Below are 24031 nucleotides of genomic sequence, written 5' to 3' on the forward strand. Positions count from 1 at the left end.
AAAGTTTTAACCTATTTTGGTTCCTGGACGTAGAAACTACGTCCAGGAACCATGTGCGCTACCGCGCGCCCCCACGGCCGAGCGCGCGCGTGCACGCGCACTCCCGGCCGTGGATTCGGTAGCCAGGGAATCAATGTATCGGGATATGGTGCCCGATCACTGATTCCTCTCCCCCGCTGAAAAAGCGACAGCTTCTCTCGGAAGCTGCGCCTTTTCTGGCCGTTCCCTCCCCGATGCGCCACTCTAAGCGTGTGTTACGCTTAGAGTGACGTCATGTAAACAAACTCATGGCAGCCATCTTGTGGCCAAAAAGTAATACTACAACTGAAAATAAAAATAAATTAAAATGAACACACATTTACATTATAAATCTATTGTTTACCCCCCACCCTCCCAAAACTACCCAAATAAAATGTTTACTATTAAAAAAAACAAAAAACATTACAATAAAAAAAACAAAAACATGTAAATATTTACCTAAGGGTCTAAACTTTTTAAATATCAATGTAAAGATGAAATATTTCTATATTTTTTTTATTTTAAACTTGTTAATAGTGATAGATGCAAAATGGAAAAAATGCACCTTTATTTCCAAATAAAATATTGTCGCCATACATTGTGATAGGGACATAATTTTAACGGTGTAATAACCGGGACATATGGGCAAATACAATACGTGAGTTTTAATTATGGAGGCATGTATTATTTTAAAACTATAATGGCTGAAAACTGAGAAATAATGAATTTTTCCATTTTTTCTTATTCTTCCTGTTAAAATGCGTTTACAGTAAAGTGACTCTTAGCAAAATGTACTCCCCAAAGAAAGCCGAATTGGTGGCGGAAAAAACAAGATATAGATCAGTTCATTGTGATAAGTAGTGATAAAGTTATAGGCTAATGAATGGGAGGTGAACATTTCTCTCGTGAAAACCACGGAACCTGAATGGGCTACATAAATACACATGTTTTTCATTGCTTGCCTGATTATTTTGGATGATCTAGAATGTGTATAGGTATCCCCTGACATTTGCAGCATTCTTTTCAGTTGGAAAATACTGTCATAAATAAATATATGACAATATTGGATGTGTGGCAGGATCATCCCCAAGGCAAACCAAGCAGGTGCCTGGGGCCTAGTGGATGTCAGGGGACCTTACTGCCACCTTCTCTGTCCAGTCGCCTACCTCAGATTACCTACCAGATTACTTTCTTAGGACCCCATTTCATCTTAATCAATCATTGGCTGCAATCACCACATTCTTAAAGCGGACCCAAACCAAACATTTTTTTTATTAAAAATATTTAGTTGCACCACTCTAACACATACAAAGATAAATAAACACTCCTTCAAACCTATGAGCATTTCAGTGCATGCTTTTCACCCTTCTGTTTTAATACCTAGGGTTATACTGGGGGCAGCCATTAGCAATTCCTCCATTGCTGGACACCACCTACTCCACCAGTTTGCCAGATTTTTCCCGTCAATTTGAAAGGAAGGGAGGGGTTCCTCCAATAAATGTAAAATATTTTATATTTGTCATCATGCAACTGAAAAAAGGCTGCTATTTATTATCATAATTTAGAAAATAGATTTTATTTCTGAAATCTTGTATTTTTAATTTGGGTCCACTTTAAGTTCATCTTGCAGTTGCAGTCCCCTTTTGCCCATAGAATTAATACCACAGTCTAGTTGCATTTTGGTTACTCTATATAGAGGGGCCGACGGCCTGGCGGGGCCAGGGGTATTTGTTATCTCCCCACCAGTTATGTTATGTTTACTTATTTGCAGTTATTTAAATTACACTGATCTGATCCTTGAGCTGCTGTTGCTACTCAATTGAAAAACAACATTGTAAACTGATGGCTATATAGTATGGCTTTCTCTGTATTTTTTGTACTCTTGTACTTTTGATATCAATAAAATTGACGTCACGTGCTAAGTAAAACAAAAGTTGGATTGCAACTTCCAACTATTTTCTGAAAAAAAGTTGGATTCCGACTTCCAACTATTTTCTGATGTCCATGCACAGCTTTACTACAACGCAAGGAGACATTTCTTACCAGCTGAGAGAAGAGATCAATTTCCTTTCAGAATGCTGGAGGAAGATAGACACAACAAGGATGGGGTAAGCCTTTATCTTGTAGTCAATCACAACTATCTGGGACTAATGACTGTATTCTTCATATTCACCAGGCTCAGGTTACCTAGTAGGGCAACAGCTTTAATGCTATGGGGTGAAAGTAGGACTGTCCCCTCTCTGACTTAGTTGGATGACTTAGTTGGATTGGTTTCTTATAGTTGTCACTTTTGCAACATTGTGTGCTGTTTGGACACTTTATAGTGACCACCAGGGTTTAGGATACTAATGGACATATTCATAATTAGCTAAAACCTTTTAAGTAACACCAGGCCTGAAATTAGGAAGATATGGACGCCACCAAAAAAGGGTGCAGGAGCCCTTACCAAAAGAAAGGGTGCCACCATTGGCACCTATTATAGAAACTACGATTTGCAGTAAAGAAGGGAAATTTGGGGGCACGACGGTGCCCGCTATCAGGTGTCTTTGCAAGTTGCAGATTTTATAATAGGAGCACGTTTTGCGGCAAAGAAGGTACATTTTGGTCTGATAGAATCATGCCTTGACACCAGCGATTCTATTGTGCACCTTTAGGCGGCAAAGTGTACTTTCTTTGTTGGAAATTGCGGCTTTGCGTCGGAGGTAGGTTAGGTAGGGGAGGGGTTAAGTGTTCGGCATTGGTAGAGGGAAGTCTTAGGATAAGGCATCTGTAGAGGGAGGTCTTAAGGCAGCCATACACTGGTCGATGGCCACCAGATCGACCAGCAGATAGATCCCTCTGTGATCGAATCTGATCAAAGAGGGATCTATTGGCTGCTTACACTGCAAACAGATTTTGAATCGATTTCACTATGAATTCGATTCACAATCTGTGGAGCTGCTGCTGCCGCCGCCCCCTGCGTGCAATACCTGATCCGGCCGGCGCGCGTCCCCCGGTCTCCGCTGTCTCTTCTCCGCTCTGGGCATCAGCTTCACTTTACTTCCTGTCGGGGGAAGTTTAAACAGTAGAGGGCGCTCTACTGTTTCAACTTCCCCCAACAGGAAGTAAGTGAAGCCAGTCGAAGCCCAGCGCGGAGAAGGGACAGGTAATGTATTGCCGCTAGCGTCGGTTGTTGGACATTCAAACGCCGCTATTGACGCACTCCCGACCCGCTGACAATCCAGCAAAGTTTTTCACGCACACAGATCGACGGCATCAATCGATTTCGGATGGAAATCAGTCGATTGGTCAGTGTTTGCACATCGATTTCACAGCAGATTCGATCACAGTGATCGAATCTGCTGTCTATCGGCAGGAAATCGTGTAAGTGTATGCGCACCTTTAGAGTTAGGCATTAGAAGAGGGAGGTCTTAGGGTTAGGCATCGATAGAGGGAGGTCCTTGGGTTAGGCATCAGTAGAGGGAGAGTTCAGTGTGAGAGTAAGGCTAGGTTAAGACACAGCAAAATATCGGTAAAGATTACCAATATTTTAATATTGGAATTAAGTAGTAGTACTTCAGCGGCCCCTGAATGAGTCCCAGCGTGATGAAACACGTAGGGCGGAGTCGGAGGCGCGCACTGACGTCAGACGTGGAAGCCACGTGGATTGAAGGCGACGTGCTGCTCTGTGTTCCGCGGCCAGAGTATATGCCTGTTACACCGTCCCTGGCTTTTACATTAAAACTTTTTAACCTGCAATGCTTGAATGGATATCCTTGGCTGACTTATCTGATACGCATTGAAACAAGATGCGCTTTTGATGAGTGGCTGCACAAGGGGGGACCTGTGTTTCTTAACCTTCCTGTGGTGGTGGCACTACCCCCAGGAGTGCAGCACTGGGTGCTATTTGTGGAATTTCTCCAACAATATTTGGCGCTATTTGCGGATTGTGAATTGTGTTTTGCAGGGTTGTCTGTAGAGATGTGAGGCACAGTGGTCTATTGCTATAATCTGTCCGGGGTGGAGTGACCCTTTCATTGCTGCGATCCCCTGAGTACTATAAACTTCCCATTTGAAGCGCAGTGGTTGATTGCTATTTGAAAAGAGTAGTTTTATGAGAGTGCTGACTTGATTCATGGGTAATGCATTTGCTTATGTTACTCATAATAAACAGTTTTGTTGCACAATAGATTTGTTTCAATACAGATAACATCTAAAGTAAAAACTCCTGTAGGATACAACTATTCTCTATGTTTTTATATGTTGGACTCTAATGTATTATGATGAATGGAATGAGAAAGGTTGCATGAATTCCAGACGGATCATGTCTTATGCAATTCCCACAGATATCGCTCTTTTCCTCCCAAGTGCTTCTAGTGCTTTTCTCTATGTGCGGATCAACATCTTGTAGCTTTCACCAACAGGATTGCTGTCAAACTTGGACTATACAGAACAGGTCCATCATCAGGCTGTCACATGAAAACAATCCAGATTTCATAATTTCATAATAGCATGAGAGTGTTACTTAACAGTGCTTAACTTAAAAAATACAATAGGCTTAATATTTAGAATGATCCTTAAAGCTCTAGTCCAGACCTCATTTTTAACTGCCCTTGATGCTGAATTAGCATTAATTAGTAATTTTTACAGAAAATATAATGGGTGCTCCACTCTACACTTTATCATTCTGACACTTCCTGCTTCACGGGGAAGATTCAGCTGTGAAGCAGGAAGTGTTGGGAGGATAGAATGCAGCATGGAATGCTGTGGCAAGAGGTGGATTTCTAGGCAAATTAACCCTACTCAGACACGTGTGGATACAGTTTAGCTTCTTACAAAACTATGCTTGCTCATCTCTGGTGTGTAGCCACCTTATACAATCTGGATCTTTACAGTCAGAATATTGTCCTGGAAACCCAAAAGAACTGCAACAATCAATACAGCCCATTTTAGACTCTCTTTGTAGAATCTGGTTTTCAACTTGGCAAGTTGGCAGTATGCTTTCATGTATACATTTTTAGCAAAAAGAGGTGCTCACATGCTGCTTTCATCCACCTAGTGCCACTTTTACCGGAGGAAGTGGGGGAGACCCCATGAAACATGTTGTATTAGGGCTTTGGGTAAAGTTTTTGTTTCTACTATGGCATTATTGTATTTGTTAAGGGGCAAGTACCTTGTTCTTCTTACCCCTAACTGAACAGAAAAAAATAATTTAGCATTTCAGTACCCTGAATAAAAGTGGCCTCTTTGAATAATTGCCACTTTTTTCAGACAGTGATTTTGAAAGTGGTGTGACTGAGAAGATAACCATAGAAGATGCAGAGAAAACTCTATAAGTGCATGAGTGCTTTACTAAATTGGTGCCCAGAACACTGTGAGTGAAATGCTTACAGTAGGTATCCAATGACTGATAATGATATCACTTCCTGATGAAAGTATTTATTTATAATTTGACATACTGTTTATCCTTATATTAGGTTACTGGTTGTGTATTAATATTTCCTACCATTTTCAGTGATACATTATTTGAAAAAAAAATCTTGGCCACATATAACAAAGGTAACGTATAATGTCACACTAAAAGTCTGACAGCTTAGCATTATCATAATTTTGAATGAACAATCCACGACAGTGTCTTTAATCATCTCTGTGGTCACATCATAACACTGCTTCCGTAGTATGGTGACACAAGTGGGAAGGTTATGTCCACAAATATTGTTTAAAATTGGGTATGACTACAACCCCTTAGAGCTCACATAAAGCCCATAATTTGGTGCATGTTGACTACCCATTTTCTGGCAGCTGATTTTCATTAATAACACCGTGAGAATCTGAAACACTGGAATGAAAAACATGTGCGGCTTGGATTCCCCCCTAAATTTAACTGTCTCATTTCCACCAAAGCAAATAGTATGACTAATCTCCAAGGCTCAGTTACACAGCATAGGAAATAAAACATGCTTGCCCTTACAACCCTTGCATTAGCCTAGACAGCACATGGTAAGTGAGAACCTTCTGACAAACAAACTATATATAGTAAAAAATAGTTACTATTACCACAAAAAATCGTAGTGGTTTATGAACCTGCTTAACAATCATTGTAAACATATTGAAAAGTGATATTAGGGAGTTTAACAGCATTGCAACACATATACAACAAACTATACCTGTATCTTTAACCTTTACTTAAAACCCAGAAAAAAAAAAAAAACTAACTTGAATTTTTTTTTCTTTATGTCAAATATTCTTCCTAGCTCAGATTCATGTTTTTTCAGTGCACATTGTGTGAAATATATCCTACTTTGCAGTGTACATAGTTTGGTGCATTGCACATAAACCTTGTTTGAATTATTATTTTTTCATGATATGGTTTGCTAGACTTGCAAAAAGGCCTTCCTCTGCTAAAGGTAAACGCTAGATAATGTTCAGTATGACGAAAAATATTGTAAAATGGAGAGAAAGTGTTGAATTACTTCCAGTGAGACAGGACGACCACCAGCTATTAGCTAATGGCTGTTGCTGTTCTTTGTACCCATCAGAGGAACCTTCCCTCACTTCCTGTCTAGACAGGAAGTTAGGATGTCTTTCCAAAAGTGACAGAGACAACAAAAAAAAAACCTTCTATTTTTGTAGCGTGAGGAAGAATGAAAATCGCTGAGAAGTTTTCAATGCTGTGCCTCATTTTCTATCCATGGGACCAACAATTTTCATATTTAAGCCACAGACTCCTCTATGTAGGGAGGAAGCCTGAAGAAGCAGGCTTAGACCCATGAAACGCGTTGCCTGTACAACAATAAAATGTTCTTTTTTCCTGTGAAAATGTCCTTATTGAGGTAAGCTACCTAATTTATCATTTTTACTGTTGTTTTTAACTCAGTTTTATAAACCCTTAGGTGGTTCTTTACCCACATTGTGCTTAGATACAAAAACAGCCCACGATTAAAGCCATTATTGTCCTTTAAAGAAGAAATGACTTTTACCAGTCCCAGTCTGGGACACCCTAAGTGGAGACCACTTGTCTCCACCTACTTGTCTCCACCTACTTCTTGTGGTCAGTTTCCCCTAGCAACCCACCTTTGTGAGTAGCCCTTTTATTATCATATTGTTTCAGTGTTACTGACATACTACACCATTTGGGTGCCTGATTTTTGTTTTGTCTCTTCTTTCCAAGATGCCCAGGCACCCCATCCACTGCTTTTGGCTTTAGTGGTTTGATTCACTCACTTTCAACAGGTAGGCAACCAGCCAAGCCAAAGCACCTGGCAGCATGCCTTCACGGTCAAAGTCTAGTAGAGGATGAACAGTCAGCTAAGTATAATTTTGAAAGTGAAGTCAGCAATGGGACCCTCCATATTCCCCTCACGTTAAAGCATAACTGAAATGACAGCGATATGGAGGATCCCATATTTTTTTTCTTTTTAAATAATAAAATATGCCTCTTATACTTTTAGCCATAGGCCCTGAACAAGCATGTAGATCAGATATTTCTGACAAAAACCTGAAAAGATTGGCAACATGCTTGTTTCAGGTGTGTTATTCCTCTGCATTGCGAGACCCAGAAGTTGGTGGGCGGAACTTCGGCTGCCAGGCACGGAGCCTTGCTTTTCAGTGCCTAAGGCTTTTCAGTTCTGCCTAAGTGAGGAGCAGAAGATGGGCGTCTTTTTTTGACCATAAGATGCTCCAGAACATAAGACGCAACTAAGTTTAGAGGATTAAAACCAGGAAAATAATATTCTAATCCAGGTGTGTCCATGGTGCAGGGGCGTCTTGTGGATCTTCTCCCCCCAATCCCCCCAATTATCATGTCCCCCTTGTATCTTTTGTGTCCCCAGGTGTCCTCCTGTGTCCTCCTCTGTCCCCCTCACTCCCTCTATATCCACCTGTCCCCTTGTGTCGTCCTATGTCCCCTTCTTCCTCTGTCCTTTCTGTTTCCCGTTGTGTCACCTTGTGCCCTCCTGTGTGCCCCTCTGTCCTTCCAGTGCCCCCTCTGTCCTTTCTTTGTTCCCCTGTGTCCACCTCTGTTCCCTTGTGTCCTCCTGTGTCCCCCTCTGTCCTTCTAGTGTTCACCTCGGTCCTTATATGTGTCCCTGTTTCCTCTTTTTTCCTTCCTGGGTCCCCCTCTGTCCTTCCTGTATCCGCCTCTGTCCTTCCTGTGCCCCCCCCCCCCCCGTGTCTACCTCTGTCCTTCCTGTTTCCCCAGGCCGTTTCTGTGTCCCATGCCTTTCCTGTGTCCCTCGGCTCCCTTTCCGTGTTTTCTTCTCTGTTCTTCAAGTGTCCCCATGCCTTCGGCTCCGGCTTACTGCACATGTGTGGGCGGGTTTACGCTGCTACTGCACGGCCACGCGCAAGAAGAGGAACTGCGCGGCCCCGATAAGGCATTGTTGCTAATCTTCTGGGGGTTGGGGGGTGCGCTCTCAGTGATGGGGGACAACAGAGCATAGAGGGAAGCCTCAATAGGATCCTGAGGCTTCCATCTCTTTAGGTAAGTATCTCAATTTGCACCAAGCTTCAGTTCTGGTAAACTTTAAATAAAAGAGCAGTGAAACATGGGTGTGTATGCACTAAACTAGGGTTACGTGTGCTAAAGTCTTACCGCACAATGAGTAAAGCAAAATGCAATACATTTCATGCAATGCATTACTCTCTACTGACTTCACTCACATAATGTTGCTTAGTGGTCGACTCCAGTGAAAAAAGTAAGCAGTTATAAACTGATAGAGCCAACAAGTCCATCTCCTCATTAAGAATTCTCACGGTTTTCTTTGTTTTCAAAAACATTTCCTGAACAGTCATTGCTAAGTCTAACTTTCAAAATAGTGTGCAAGTGAGTACTAGGCTGGCTGGTTTCCTACCATCTTGGCAGTTAAACTGCTGTTTTTGAAAACAAGAAAATCCCAGAGAATCACTCATGAGGACATAAACTGGTCCAAAACCTGTCGGTTCTGCCAGATTTTAACTGCTTACTTTTTTTGCTGGAGTGGCCCTTCAATGCAATTTAGTGCGCACAACTCATGGTTTCGTATTGCTGAAAGTTAGGGATGGCCAATAAGATGCAAATAGTTTTGGCTTGCTTGCAAATTGAAAGTAAATTGTATGCAGCAACAGAAAATAAAATCAACAGCTAAATATGGAAATATCAAGAAAATGTACATCAGTTTGTTTTTAGGTTAACTATTCTGTCTGCCCAAGCAAAAGACACTCCTAATTATCTTCAAAAAATAGTACAGGTTCTGTCTCCTGTTGACTCGTCTGCCAATAATTGACTTAATCATGCCGCCCCTTGCCTTGCTTGTGAGTTGCAGCATACTCTGTGCCTGTTGCTAAAACGGTTACAGGCTATTTCTTTCTGCTAGTCCAGTTTATGGTGTAAATAGTAAAAACACAGGCACCATTATCCTTTCTGTCTGAAATCACATACCCAAACACATTACATTTGCTTGAGGCCGGTAGCTTTAAATAGTGTATGCCTTTCTTGTTTCATTTTTTGACATGAATTTGAGTTTTTTTCTGCATAGAATAACCACAGCCATGTAAGGTTTTGTAAATTTAGAAAAGTCTCACATTTTTATTTTATATTTAAATCTACGTTTTATATTTTATATTTAAGTCTACTAAGTTTTTAATGTTTCATTGTCTCTGCTCAATGGCACATTAATTGAAGTATGCCAGAGCTACAATCTATGTACAATTGTCCCTTTTTATCTCCTTCCTGTTCTCAGAAGCCATTTTCTTCTAGGAAAGTGTTTTATGGTTGTAATTCCTTATCAGTTAAGGTTACACTATAGACCGACCCAGTCCCCACCCTCCCCTGACCCATACACTTGCATGCCTAATGTTTAACTCTTTCTGGCAGAGAATGAAAAAACAGAACACAGCCTAGTTATTTGTGTGTTTGGCACTGTACATAAACTTGTCTATCTTATCATGTCACTTGTCACCTTGGGTATCTTTTAACCTCCCTGGCGGTACGACTATTTCTGGATTTGAGGGTCTAAAAGTGGTGTTATTTTTTCACATGCTTTTAGACCCTAAAACCAGGAAAAATAATCACACAGAAGAGAGATCTGCAACAGCTCCTGCACTCAGGGCCAAATTTACCATAAGGCACTGTAGGCACGTGCCTACAGGCGTCTGATAATAGAAAGGCGGCTCACTCTGCTCCTTGAGTGCCTCCCTCTCTTCTCCCCTATGCAGAGTCCCGAGCTGGTGTAAATAAGAGGGCACTCACCTGGCTTTCAGGCATTCCACTGATGTGATTTACCTTCAGTTGGGGTCAAATTAATACTGAGGGTACCTCTGCCTACCTAATGCTAAGGGGCACCAGTAGCTACCTATGATGGACAAGGGTAGTAAGGGAGAAGTGACAACTGGGCCAGCCAGCACACTTGGTGTGCAGTTTGACGAGGTTTGTAGGTTAATGGAGGGCGAAGTCTAGGGTACCAAGACATCTGTGCCTATAGGCTCCTGTGATGTAAATCCGGGCCTGCCTGCACTTACTCACCTCTCTGGGATTCAGAGCTGCAATTCTCCCTCCATCCTCTGGGTGGCACTGTAAACTTATAGTGAGATTGCCATCTGTTGTCATGACGAGAAACGACGATCTCACCTGAGGGATCAAGAGACGTCGAGGATCAAAAGAAGAATGATGGCCAGCGTCTGGATCCCGGGGGAGGTGAGTTGAAATGCCACCATACTGCCACTGTCTCCCTATACCTCCCAGCAGCTACCCCGAGTCAGGCTCGGGATTACTCTTTTTCACCCTGAGCCTGACTCGGAGTTACCACTAGGAAGGTTAAAGAAACCTTTAGGCCCGAATATGTGCTTTTTTTTTTTTCAATAGCAGTCCATTTTAATCAATAGGCTCATACACATCTAATGTATTTTTGGGTTTGTATTTAAAAAACTGATACCATGCTGCTTTTTCTGGAACGTCTGTTTGTTTGTGTATCTAATGTATTTAAGGCAGAAGACGGTTCTGATGCATTTTAATGCATAAGAAAATGCATGTTATGTCTATTTTAATTTATTTAAGTATATTTGTGTAGCGGCGATTTATCACGCAGCGCTGTACAGAGTAAATTGTCTTGTCACTAAGAGCCTTTTTCCACTAGCCTGCGATTTGCGATTTGCTTCTGATCGCAAATCGCAAGGTACATTAAACTAATGGAAACTGCAGCAGCAATTTCCATTAGTGCGATCCGATTGCGATGCAATTTTGGTCAAAGCGCAATCGTCGTCCTGCCGCGTTTTGTATGCGATTGAGCTGGACTATAATGAGTATAGTAGCTCAATCGCAATCGCAATCGCATGGTGGAAATTGAAACGCGATTGCGATCGCGATTGGAATCATAGTGGAAAAGGGCCCTAACTGTCCCTCAGAGGGGCTCACAATCGAATCCCTACTATAGTCATATGTTTATGTTATGCATCAGAAAACAAGCATGCTAAAGCATAAAACATCCAGTACTGTCTGTAAGCATAGGATTATCCTTCACCTTCATTAGGTATCTGGTTATTGACAGGAAAAAGAAGATATTATTATTAATATTATTATTATTATTATTATTATTATTATTATTATTATTATTATTATTATTAGTAGTAGTAGTAGTAGTAGTAGTAGTAGTAGTAGTAATAGTATGCAGTTGTATACCTCTGACTTATTTTCAGGTGTGTTTTGCGGAGTACATTGAATAATTCCCTACACTAATTCTCAATCACCAATGCTTACAATCTAATCACCTTACAGCTTTAGCTAACCAGCCAATATGTTTCCAGGTGGTGGTAGGAAACCAGAACATCCAGAGGAGTCTCAAGCAAACAGATGTAGAACCTACAGACTCTATGCAGATGCTGTCCTGGCTAGGATTAATACCTGAAAGTTAAAGGTCTAAGCCGTTTTATTCCTAAAATGATCATTATTTACGAGTTTGTATGCCTTTGGTCAACAAGAAAAGTTTAATCTTCTCACCTCTAGTTAAATACATAAATCTCCCGAAATGAAAAAGAAGAAGATGCACCAGGATGCAAACAGTGATAAACTAGTTAGATCAGCCCCCCAAAACCGCTTAACTTTTTTATCGACTGGAGACATTTATGTACACAACCATGGCTGGCAGGGTAAGGAATGTGTCCACTGTCCAGCGCTACATTGTATAAGGGAAATTACATTCCTGAGGAAGTATGGAAGACCCTGAAGGAATACATTGGCGAAAGGTATTCTTCTGCAATTGTCATTCTGACTCTGGAGTTGATCCCTCAGCCACCTTCTTGCCTCTTTATCTGGAGATGGAATACTCACCCTGATCCATGGGGGATACTGTCCAGTGCCACACACTATCCGAAGCCTGTCAGCCATGGCTGTGTGCATAAATGTCTCCTGGCCAGTGAACCAGGCGATAAGTGACAAACGGATTAGCGGCAACACCGTGTGCCATTATTCGCAGGCGCCATTTTCAGGAGGATTCCATACAGGCAGTTTCTGTTACATTACTGTCCACATATTGAACTTCATTCATTTTTTTTCATTTCTGGAAATTTTGTTGCAAGAGGAACTACACAAAAGGAAGGCTTGTGTATTGTCTGGATGAAGACTTGCTCCTCTGCCGTTACTGTAGAGTTCCTGTGATGATTTGCTCAGCTGCCTGTGCAGGCAGACAGCTTTTTGACCATTGTGTAGGTTTGCATGCTGCAGGACTCTGGAAAGAAGAGCTTCTGTCAGTTTTGCAGCTTGTGCTTGCTGAGGAATTTGCATGCGTTGTCATGCAAATTTCCTGGCCACATTCATTGGAGGCGTGTACTATAAGTACTATGTGTTTCCCACAATGCTTGGCTGTTCATACTGTAAAGATTGTGGAACTTTCTCCGTATGCAGCGCACAACGCGTGCGCTGATACAGCGGAAATCCTCCACAAGCGTATAATTGCAAGCACCCAGCAAAAGGTGCTACGCACCCGTAGAGGGAAATTCCTGTCGACAGATGGCGCTGGGGAGTGCAGAGGAACCAATCCTCTGTACCTCCACAAATGCCAGACAGGAATTGTACGAAGCGCAGAACGCAATCGCAAGAGAATCGATTGCGAATGAGAACGAGCAAAGGGACAGGTTGTATGTGTGTGCGCCAATCTAGTCGCCACCCCGCGACCGCACACACACAACAGCAGATATGAAACAGAAACGCGATCGCGAGAGGTGCGATCGCCAGACGTGACACAAGGCAGATCAGAACAGAATACGAGGATAGCAAAGGCACAGCAAACTATACAATGAGGAAATGCAGAAAATAACAAACGCTAGCTAACTGCGAACACCGCACTCATTCGCAACAGTGCACGCGGTTATGCGCGGTCTCCACGTGATAAGCACAATAGAGACAAGCACGCCTAACTAACCATCGACAGACAAACATGAAACAGAGGACGCGAGCGCTTGCTCAACGGTTACCTCACCGAGCCTCCAGCAAGCGCTCGTAGCAGACAAGACAGACACACGAAAACAGGAACAGGCAGGAGATAGGATCCACAGCACTAGCGAAAGTGACTAGCGCGATCCAGGAAGACAGAACAGAAGGATCCACAGCACTAGCGAAAGTGACTAGTGCGATCCAGAGAGGCAGAACAGAAGGATCCACAGCACTAGCGGAAAGTGGCTAGCGCGATCCAAAGAGACAGAACAGAAGGATCCACAGCGCTAGCGAAAAGTGGCTAGCGCGATCCAAAGAGACAGAACAGAAGGATCCACAGCGCTAGCGCAAGATGCTAGTGCGATCCCAGTGAGACAGATCAGAAGAGATAGCTGGTAGCAACCGCTGCACCAGCTATACTCCAAGAACAGATATCAGAACGATTTCCTGTCGACCACCATTGGGACAGGACAATCGCAACAGACAAACAAAACAGATAAACAATCCTAACTGCACTAGGGAACATGCCTAGCACAGTTTCCAGGAATTACTCTAAGCTGATCTTCAAACAAAGAGCATGGCTGACACTCTCCAGAGTGTTTCACAGGAAGACTCCTTATGAACAGCCAAGCATTGTGGGAAACACATGGTACTTATAGTACACGCCTCCAATGAATGTGGCCAGGCAATTTGCATGACAACGCATGCAAATTCCTCAGCAAGGACGAGCTGCAAAACTGACAAAAGCTCTTCTTTCCAGAGTCCTGCAGCATGCAAACCTACACAATGGTCAAAAAGCTGCCTGCCTGCACAGGCAGCTGAGCAAATCATCACAGTACCCCCCCCCCTCCAGGGTCGAATTCCAGACGACCCTCAAAAGTGCTATTAGCAACAGACTCAAACTGAAGACTCATGAAGGTCGGGACAGCCCGACAAGGTCCAATTCCAGAGTCAGTCCACCCGAAACCGACCTCATCTGAAACAGAAGCCACCGAAACATGCCCATCAGCACTACAAGTCTCAGCGTAACACCCATCAGGACTGTGGATACCAGAGAAGAAGCCACCGAAACCCTCCAGACAATACCCACCACCTTCCAAGGAGCGTCCGAAAATACCAAATCTGCCACAAAACCTGTTCGAAGTGTCCCTTACAACACAAAAGCCACCGTTGATCTTATCGAGGGTACCAAGCAAAATTTCTCCTGGAATCTCCCAGAACTTTTTGAAGCTCCACAGAGATCCCAAGAGGGCAGAACAATCACCAGGCTCACATGGAGAACTATCAAGAACCCCTATGGAACCAATGACAATTCCAGACTCAGAATTACGAGGACACCCATCAAGATCAAGACATGTTGGGGAACTGCCAACCTCAGAGTCCGACACGAGGAAACCAAAACCAGGACAGGGCAGAGAATCATCACGAGCAATGGTCTCAAGCACTGGACTTTCAAAAGAAGACTCGGATTCAAATTCGGAAATTTCTGTGACTGCAATATCATCATTGACTACACATGACTGAAGCTCCACCAGAGCTGAAAAGGTAGCCAGCAAGGCAGCAATGCCTACGGAAGAGGGCAACACCTCAGAAGGACTTGGGGGGCAGGAGACATCTCCTACAAGTTCTGCACCCTTTGGGAGGAACTCGGAGACCTCCAGAACATCAAACAAGACCTCAGGAACATCATTTTTCAAGTTTTCTAAGAAGGATTCTGTACTATCCATGTTACAGGGCAAAACTGGAACTTTATTTTGTGAACAGGGAAGGTTCCACCATAAACTGAGACTGAATTTCATCATCATGAGCGGAACGTACAGGAATATTCACTGGACCTCACACTGACTCCCTAACTTTAATCTCGCTGCACCCAGAATTCTGCGTAGCAGTCAAACTAGCTTGCAACTCCAAAACTGCAGAAAAACAGGTGAGTATAGTAGCAATACCCAGACGAGCCTCTAGGGACACTGCATGGGATTCTAAGCAAGGCCACATTGACTCATCCAGAGTACAGGGTGCAGAATCAGCACTTCCCTCAGAGCAAGAAAGGGACTCACAAATGTCAGTGTGATTGGACATCATATTGTTATTCATGGTACAGGGCAGGCTCAGAGAAACTCTCTCTGGACCCAGCAAAAATGTTTCAGAGTCAGATTCGCAAAACCGAAGCGCTGTCTCACTCTTAGATTCGGCCAACAATGTCAAATCCGAGGAGCCAGGACGCAAAACCTGCGAATCAAAAATCACTTTAGGTTGTGAGACTGACGCTTTCATAGTGCAAACCTCCGCGATCTGCGGAGCAGACTGCAAGGCATCTAGGACCGAAACGCTGGAGCAACTGTCCCCAGGCAACGGGCCCTTACAGGTGAGAACAGGGTGAGACAGAGACTCATTTGCAGAAGAAATAGCGATATCAACAGGATAAACTTTATTAGGCATATTAATTTTACTTTTGACGCTGCATAGTCGAGAAATTTTCCCCATAGCAGAGTCACAGACTGAAGATCTCAAAGATCTGTTTCTAAATGAAAAAGGATCCCACACATCCTTGAGGAAACCGGCAGACTCATGCCGATCACAATCTGCAGGAACATCCGAGAAACAGGCATCAGATCGCACAGATTCAAACTGCACACTGTCAGGAGAGAATCCTTCAGGATTCGCACAGGAATCAACCACAGCGGCATACTCATTCATTTCAGATTGCACAAAGTCAAGACTCTCATGCTTTACCCCAGGAAGGCAGGAACAATCATCCGACAACAATGTCTCTTTATTGGAATCAATTGGTTGGTGTGTGTGCAACTCATCCAAAATCGTTTGCCATACATAGATCACCAGATCCACATCATCCTTGTCACATTCATCGGAATCAATCAGAAGGTACATAGAATCGAGACAAGCATTCAAGACATCTTCGCTTTTTGCGATGTAAAAATCGCAAAAGGCTTTCCAATCAAAATCGAATTCCTCCAATAAGGCCCCGACATCCCATGAGGCAAATGGAGGTTCAAACAAGCCAGTATCTAGATAATCTCCATATGGGTGGAGTTCAGGAACAAGAACAGATTTTTTAACTGCTTTAATATAGTGTGCGATCCTACCTATAGCAGGATCCACATAAGCTTTGGACTGGGGCAAAAAACCTGGAGATTGAGCAACATCATCATACACATCATTAGGGAGTGTTTTATTCAGATGCTTGCGCTTTAATTTTTCCCTTTTTTGCAACTTTGCATGTCTGCTGTTTAAAACCTGAAGTGGCAACAGACACATTGAACTGATTGTCATACTGAAAGGTTTTGCATGGAAGGGAAAGATCAGCTGACCTATCAGCAGCTACACACTCAATCAGAGCAGGTGGCAAGCCAGGCAGTTTAAACCAGTGAGAGAATATCACTGCAAGAAACTGATACAGATTATCATTCCAGGAATTGATTTTTAACAGATCATACGCCCAGGTGAACAAATCGTCTTTTAAGAGCACATAGGCAAACAGAAGAGCCGACGTGGACGGATCAGAAATCTGAAAGGTGGGATTCAGACAAAACCTCACACATTCAGAAAGAAATTCCGCCTTGGTCTCTGAATCAAGCCTTTTAAAGCTCTTAAAGACACAGGACCCAAACTCGACAGAATCATACAAATCAGAAATTCCGTCTACACTGGGGTTTTGGGTTGGGCTGTTCATACTGTAACGATTGTGGAACTTTCTCCGTGTGCAGCGCACAATGCGTGCGCTGATATGGCGGAAATCCTCCACAAGCATATAATTGCAGGCACCCAGAAAAAGGTGCTACGCACCCGTAGAGGGAAATTCCTGTCGGCAGATGGCGCTGGGGAGTGCAGAGGAACCAATCCTCTGTACCTCTACAAATGCCAGACAGGAATTGTACGAAGCGCAGAACGCAATCGCAAGAGAAGTGATTGCGAATGAGAACGAGCAAAGGGACAGGTTGTATGTGTGTGCGCCAATCTAGACCGCGCACACACAACAGCAGATACGAAACAGAAACACGATCGCGAGAGGTGCGATCGCCAGACGTGACACAAGGCAGATCAGAACAGAATACGAGGATAGCAAAGGCACAGCCAACCATACAATGAGGAAATGCGGAAATTAACAAACGCTAGCTAACCACGAACACCGCACTCATTCGCAACAGTGCACGCGGTCATGCGCGGTCTCCACGTGATAAGCACAATAGAGACAAGCACGCCTAACTAATCATCGACAGACAAACATGAAACAGAGGACGCGAGCGCTTGCTCAACGGTTACCTCACCGAGCCTCCAGCAAGCGCTCGTAGCAGACAAGACAGACACACGAAAACAGGAACAGGCGGGAGATAGGATCCACAGCACTAGCGAAAGTGACTAGCGCGATCCAGGAAGACAGAACAGAAGGATCCACAGCACTAGCGAAAGTGACTAGTGCGATCCAGAGAGGCAGAACAGAAGGATCCACAGCACTAGCGGAAAGTGGCTAGCGCGATCCAAAGAGACAGAACAGAAGGATCCACAGCGCTAGCGAAAAGTGGCTAGCGCGATCCAAAGAGACAGAACAGAAGGATCCACAGCGCTAGCGCAAGATGCTAGTGCGATCCCAGTGAGACAGATCACAAGAGATAGCTGGTAGCAACCGCTGCACCAGCTATACTCCAAGAACAGAGATCAGAACGATTTCCTGTCGACCACCATTGGGACAGGACAATCGCAACAGACAAACAAAACAGATAAACAATCCTAACTGCACTAGGGAACATGCCTAGCACAGTTTCCAGGAATTACTCTAAGCTGATCTTCAAACAAAGAGCATGGCTGACACTCTCCAGAGTGTTTCACAGGAAGACTCCTTATGAACAGCCAAGCATTTTGGGAAACACATAGTACTTATAGTACACGCCTCCAATGAATGTGGCCAGGAAATTTGCATGACAACGCATGCAAATTCCTCAGCAAGCACAAGCTGCAAAACTGACAGAAGCTCTTCTTTCCAGAGTCCTGGAGCATGCAAACCTACACAATGGTCAAAAAGCTGCCTGCCTGCACAGGCAGCTGAGCAAACCATCACAGTTCCTTAGGCTTCTTTCACACAGGAGGCTGAAGGTGGTAAATTCACTGCCTGTTAGCTGCTCTCATGCTCCAGCAAGGAAGTTAATAGCATGCGTGATAGAGAGTCACCCCTGCCCCCCCCCCATGAAGACACACCTGAGTTTTTTTAACCTCCATGTAATAACATTGCATGACAAATGATGATAATCATAGTGTTCCAAACACTGCCATTCACCTGCATAACTGCCCAACAAGCGCAGAATTCAGCCCTCCTTTTGGAAGAGGTCTTTTTCCTGTCTGAATATATGAAAATGTTTTATGTTTTATATTCTTATGATCGTTCTCTCCGATTCCTATAAAAGGACTTAAAATCAGATCATTCTCATGCATGATATAAATAACAGGGTATTTACAGTAAATCCATGATAAACAGCGTTTTTGTACAGATGAGGGATTGCTTTTGTTCTTAAAGTTCTTTTTCTGGGAGAGGTCCAGTTATTCTGATATTTTACGATCTGGCAGCCTGCTTCAGACCATTTATAATATTCAGGAATTGGCATGCTATGCCTGGACATTCTATAATCTACCACTTTTGTCACCATTGCAAAGAAGTTTCTGCAATACCTTTCGTAAAATTCTTATTTTAACCTCCCTAGCCGTATTGACAGATATATATGTCCATACAAAACATGCTGTGAACAGTATAAACATGCATACACATCAATACTCTCCTGCACTGTATACTAGACCCTTGCTTGACACATTTTGGCAAGTTACAGGAAAAAAAGGCTATAAAAATTAACTGTATCACTGTTTGCACAGAAATCCTGGGGAAATTGAACGCCAGGTAGGGTTAATGGAACTATATGAAAACTACAGTAATACACAGTTATGTAGATAAGTCATTTTTCAGATCACTTCTGAAAACACCTAGCCAATTCACTGTTTGCTTTTTATGGTGTGTTACCCAGGAACAATAGGGTACTTTTTTCATGTAGGGTTGCGCATCCTGAAAAATTAGGATTGCTATGCATTGGTGTAAAAAATATTTTGCTCTAACTTTTCATGGGACAACACTAAAGCTATGACGGGTTAGTGAGCCTGAATACCTAGTGGGCACAAACTACGGAGTTAGCTGGTTTGCGCCCGCACATCGCGCACAACAGCGTGCACAGCGCACGTAGTGCGGTGCACCGGTACTAATGCGCGGTGCGAGTCGCACCTGCTGCTCTATAAACATCGCGGGTGCGCCTGAAGTGGCGCATAGATGCGCCGCTTCGGGGGCACCCGATGCGTAGTTTTCAGTGCACTAGGTGTGCCGTTTATAGAGCAGCGGGTGCGACATTATCGTCCCACCTTGCATTATTACCGCTGCTGTGCGTGATGTTACTTGTGCAGCGGTTAGTGCGCGCAAAGCTACTTTTGGAGCACTAAGTGGCTTTTCACTCCGGCGCTAACACTTAGAGCCAGTTAGTGAATCAAGCCCCATGTGACTTACACCCAAGACACTCTACCAAAATGGCTATTGTCAAAGTTACACCAGGGCTGGGCAACGGGAAAGGCTGAGAAGGCACCAGCCTCTGAGTGCAGAGCCCAGAGGGTGCACCTGTGCTTTCCTATTGCCCCCTTACCCTGCGTTATGCAGAGCGATGCGAGCAGAAGCTGCGAGCAACTCACCTGTCAACGCCATCAGGAACCTCAGCATCTCTTCTTCCCATCACACAAATTTTCTACCTATACTGTGTTGGGCAAAAGTGCCGGAGAACCTTGTCCCAGCCCTGAGTGACACATTACTTAAATACTGATAAATATAAACGTTTCCTCTCTATGCTTCTTCTTTTTCTTACTCTTCTTCTTCTTCTTGATCTGTCTTCAGCATTTAATAGAGTAGATGCTTCTCCAGACATGGTCCTTTATAGGTATACATGTTTTTGCTCTCTCTTGGCTTTCTTTCTCCCTCACTGATAGGACTTTCAGTTTTGCATGCACCACCTTCTCTCTCTGTAATGGTACCACAAGACTTGGTTCTCTTGCTACTTCTGTTCCCTATCTATACTTATGGTCTTGGTCAGGTTATGCTGATGACACCCAAATCTGTTTCTCTGCTTCTGGTATGGCAACATTAATAGTTTATGTCCCTACATTTCTTTACACAATCTCCTCCTTCCGATTCTTTAACTTTTTCAAAGTTAATTTGGATAAAACAAAATGTTTCATTTTGCACCACAAGATTCAACTCCCCTGCCTAACATAACAATTCTCATTATTTATTAACACAGCAATAGCTTCTGCCCTGCAGGCCCATTGACTAGGTGCAATATTCCACTTGGCTCTCTCCTTCACATTGGGTTCTGTCATCTCAACTTAAAAAACATTTCTCCATTTGTTTCCTTACTGAAGATAAGGCAAAAGTATTTGTGCATGCCCAAATTGACTACTGCAACAACGACAAGCCAGATAAGCACAAACTCTGTAACTGAGTGCGCACACGGATCTAGGAAAACATTCTGTCTGGAGTGGGTCTTTAATAAATCTGTAAATCTGACTTTTTACTCCCCATTATAATGAAGAAGGGAGGTAACAATGCATTTTCCATGTTCTAACCCATGACATTTATAAGTGAATATACATAATAAATGTCATTTTATGTAAATGAAGTTTTTTCAGCTTTGTGCTGTATAATGGATTCATTAGATACAGTCTTCTTTATTCAGTAGTGACGTTAATATTCTGGTATGTGTTGGAATATGCTGGGATTGTCATCCTGGGAGTCTCTATTGAATTACTTCACCCTTTGTACAATTATCTCCTACATCTTTCCAATGCTTTGAGAGATTCACAGGCCAAATATGATATGTACAGGGACAGCCCGCACTGCCTCCATCTAGGGAAACATTGGTGTGAGAAAATAGGAGATTTATTTGATTTGAGTCAAATGTTGTTACTGCATCCAATAAAGCACTGCTCTGCTATAGAACTGATAACGCAACAGGTTAATGGGATCAATTCTTTTCCATGGCAGTGAAGGTCTGGAAACCCCCTCTAGCAATAAGTTGGAAATAAGCCAGTGCGTGTTAATGATTGAAACCATAACCTACAAGTCCCACACTGACAGTATGCTTATTCATGTCTATCCACTGCTATTTCACACTCACCAAACCAGACAGGGAGAACATTTAACTTCAGCTTGACAACTATGTGCAAGTGTTATTAGAGCAAGTGAAACTGCAAGCCTCTATTTTAATAGGAGGGAACATCATAATCATTGGAACATTTTGTTATTCATCCTAGATGACAAGGCTGCAACTATGACATAAAATATCACATTATCATACACCTTGTGCAATTCATTAGTGATGTAGGTACGGGCACACAGACGCACGCACGCACGCACGCACGCACGCACGCACGCACACACACACACACACACACACACACTTACATACTCTCTCTCTCTCTCTCTCTCCATCTTCTCTCCTCTTCTCTCCTCTTGCTCTCACTTTCCTCTTTTTCGATGCCTTCTCATCTCTCCCTCTCTTTTGCTTTATTTTTCTTTCTCATTCTCTGTTCCCTTTTTTTAATCTCATCTTTTTCCCCCCTTTCCTCCTCCTCTTCTCTCTCTCCTCCCTCCTATGTTTCTCTCTCTCTATTTCCCCTCTCCTACTCTCCTCTCTGTCTCCCATACAGTACACTTTCTGTCTCTCTTGGATTTTTGTCATTAGTCTTCTCAGAAATGTGGTAGACATGCAACATTTGTTATTGTGGTTTTAGCCCTGAAAGTTAATAATTGACTCTTAAGCTTTGTACCGGTGGAGTCAAACAGTGTCACAGCTGCCTTCCTATTCTCTTTGATGTCCCATTTCTGACCTGTAGTCCATGCCTTCTGAAGCATGATGATATTTCACATAGAAAAAGTAGTGAGCCACAGCCTTTTCAGCCTCATATTTTCCTGTCATGTTTGATTCCACTGTACACTAGCACTATTATTCTGTTATAACACAAGTCACACATTCACAACACATGTATATGTGTATATCAAAAAGTCATTGAATGGACTCAGTGTGCTCCTGCTACTGCCAACTACTATAATCCTACCTTTACTTTACATATGAATATTGTGTCCATGCTGATCACAACATAGTTTAGGATTACTAATAAAGTCATCATTATGAAACTTTGCACATCTATGGAAGGCATGTAAAAGGGTATATAATATATATATAACATATAATTATTATTATGCGATGACAGTTTCATGCAGTTTTGTGTATACTATTAACCCATGATGGACTGAATGGACTAGTAGTTACCTGTGATGGTGGGATCAGCCTGGATGGGATGTAGGATTCCTGGACATCTATGACGTTGGACTCAAACTTGTTGCTGGTTGAAGTGCTGCCTTCAGCTTCCAGATGGAAGGCGCTGCCCTCATATAAAGCACTACAAAGACAAGGATGCCCCAGCAGCACTAATGCCATGGAAGCATACAGCCATGGGGAAAAGCTTGCCATTTTCTTCTTGCATCCAGTACTTTTCCCTGCTATGCAGAATCAAAATAAAAGTCCAGTTCTCTGACACATACACGCTCTCTTCACTGTGGTGCAGCTTCTAACATTTACACTTAGGAGCTGACTTTCCAGATGTGGAGTAAAAAGGATGTCTGCCGCTTGGCTGTGTCGCTATTCACATGCAGAAGAAGAAACTCATTCTTTGCTTTTGCCAGTCACTTTACTTTCCTCTGGAGACTAGAGACAGCAAGAAGCAAGTTTTCCTATGAAAGCTCCAGAAGCCCCCGAGCCACCTTATCTTGTGTGTGTGTCAGGATACAGGATACAGGCTGCACAGCTGTGTTTCACTCACACACTTCCCTTCGCTGCAATCAAGTTTACCTTCAATTTCAGACCCTCCCTCTGGAAGCACAGTGCAGCTGCCTGCAACCTCATTTCACTGACTTCTTAGACAGTTGCAGAGCTGGATTAAGTCATATCACTGACTCCATGCTGTTCAATCTGTGATAACAAAGTGTCTCATAATGTAGCCCTGTCAACTTGTCAAATGCACATACCAGCCATAAGTGACAGATTACATGCCGTTTACTTGTCTGTAACATAAAAAAGCAGCTGACATTTAAATATGTCACTTCGAAAGTGTTTTGCTAAGCAATGCCTTGTGTAACATATGGAAAGATCAGAATCTTGTTATTTATATATCATTTTCAGATTATGTGCCTTTTTTTCCACATTTTTCAATGTTTTTTGTTTTTTTTTTAAATCAGGAAGGCAATCTTACAGGTTGTTTCACAGTGTATGAAGAACAACCTGGATTTGAAAGCTGGTTCTGAAGGTGGCCATAAACTATGCAATCTTCCAAACATTTAAGTGAATGATTTAAGTGAAATCATATTTGAATTATATGTGTGCCAGGGGTGTCACAATAGCCACTGCGACCCCTGCCCTCGCAGGGGGGCACAAAGGGGCTAAAGGGGCCTGGTCCTGGGATGCAGAGTAGCAGCAGGAGCTTTATACTTTACCTCATCCCAGTGGTGGGACAGGTCCTCCTCACTGCTCTGTGTAGCCG

The 24031-nt window shown here is 43.0% G+C and overlaps 1 protein-coding gene across 1 annotated transcript in view; it reads right to left on the minus strand.

Moving 5' to 3' along the window:
- LAMA4 (laminin subunit alpha 4) overlaps positions 1 to 23333 on the minus strand; it is a 155467-nt gene extending 132134 nt beyond the window's left edge. The window contains exon 1 of the mRNA XM_068231320.1: positions 22765 to 23333. Coding sequence (XP_068087421.1) covers positions 22765 to 22965 — 201 coding nt within the window. The 5' untranslated portion in view covers positions 22966 to 23333. The remainder of the gene's footprint in view (positions 1 to 22764) is intronic.
- Between the last annotated feature and the right edge of the window lie 698 nt (positions 23334 to 24031).

Source organism: Hyperolius riggenbachi, chromosome 4 (genome assembly GCF_040937935.1).
Source record: "Hyperolius riggenbachi isolate aHypRig1 chromosome 4, aHypRig1.pri, whole genome shotgun sequence".
NCBI classification, from domain to species: Eukaryota; Metazoa; Chordata; class Amphibia; order Anura; family Hyperoliidae; genus Hyperolius; species Hyperolius riggenbachi.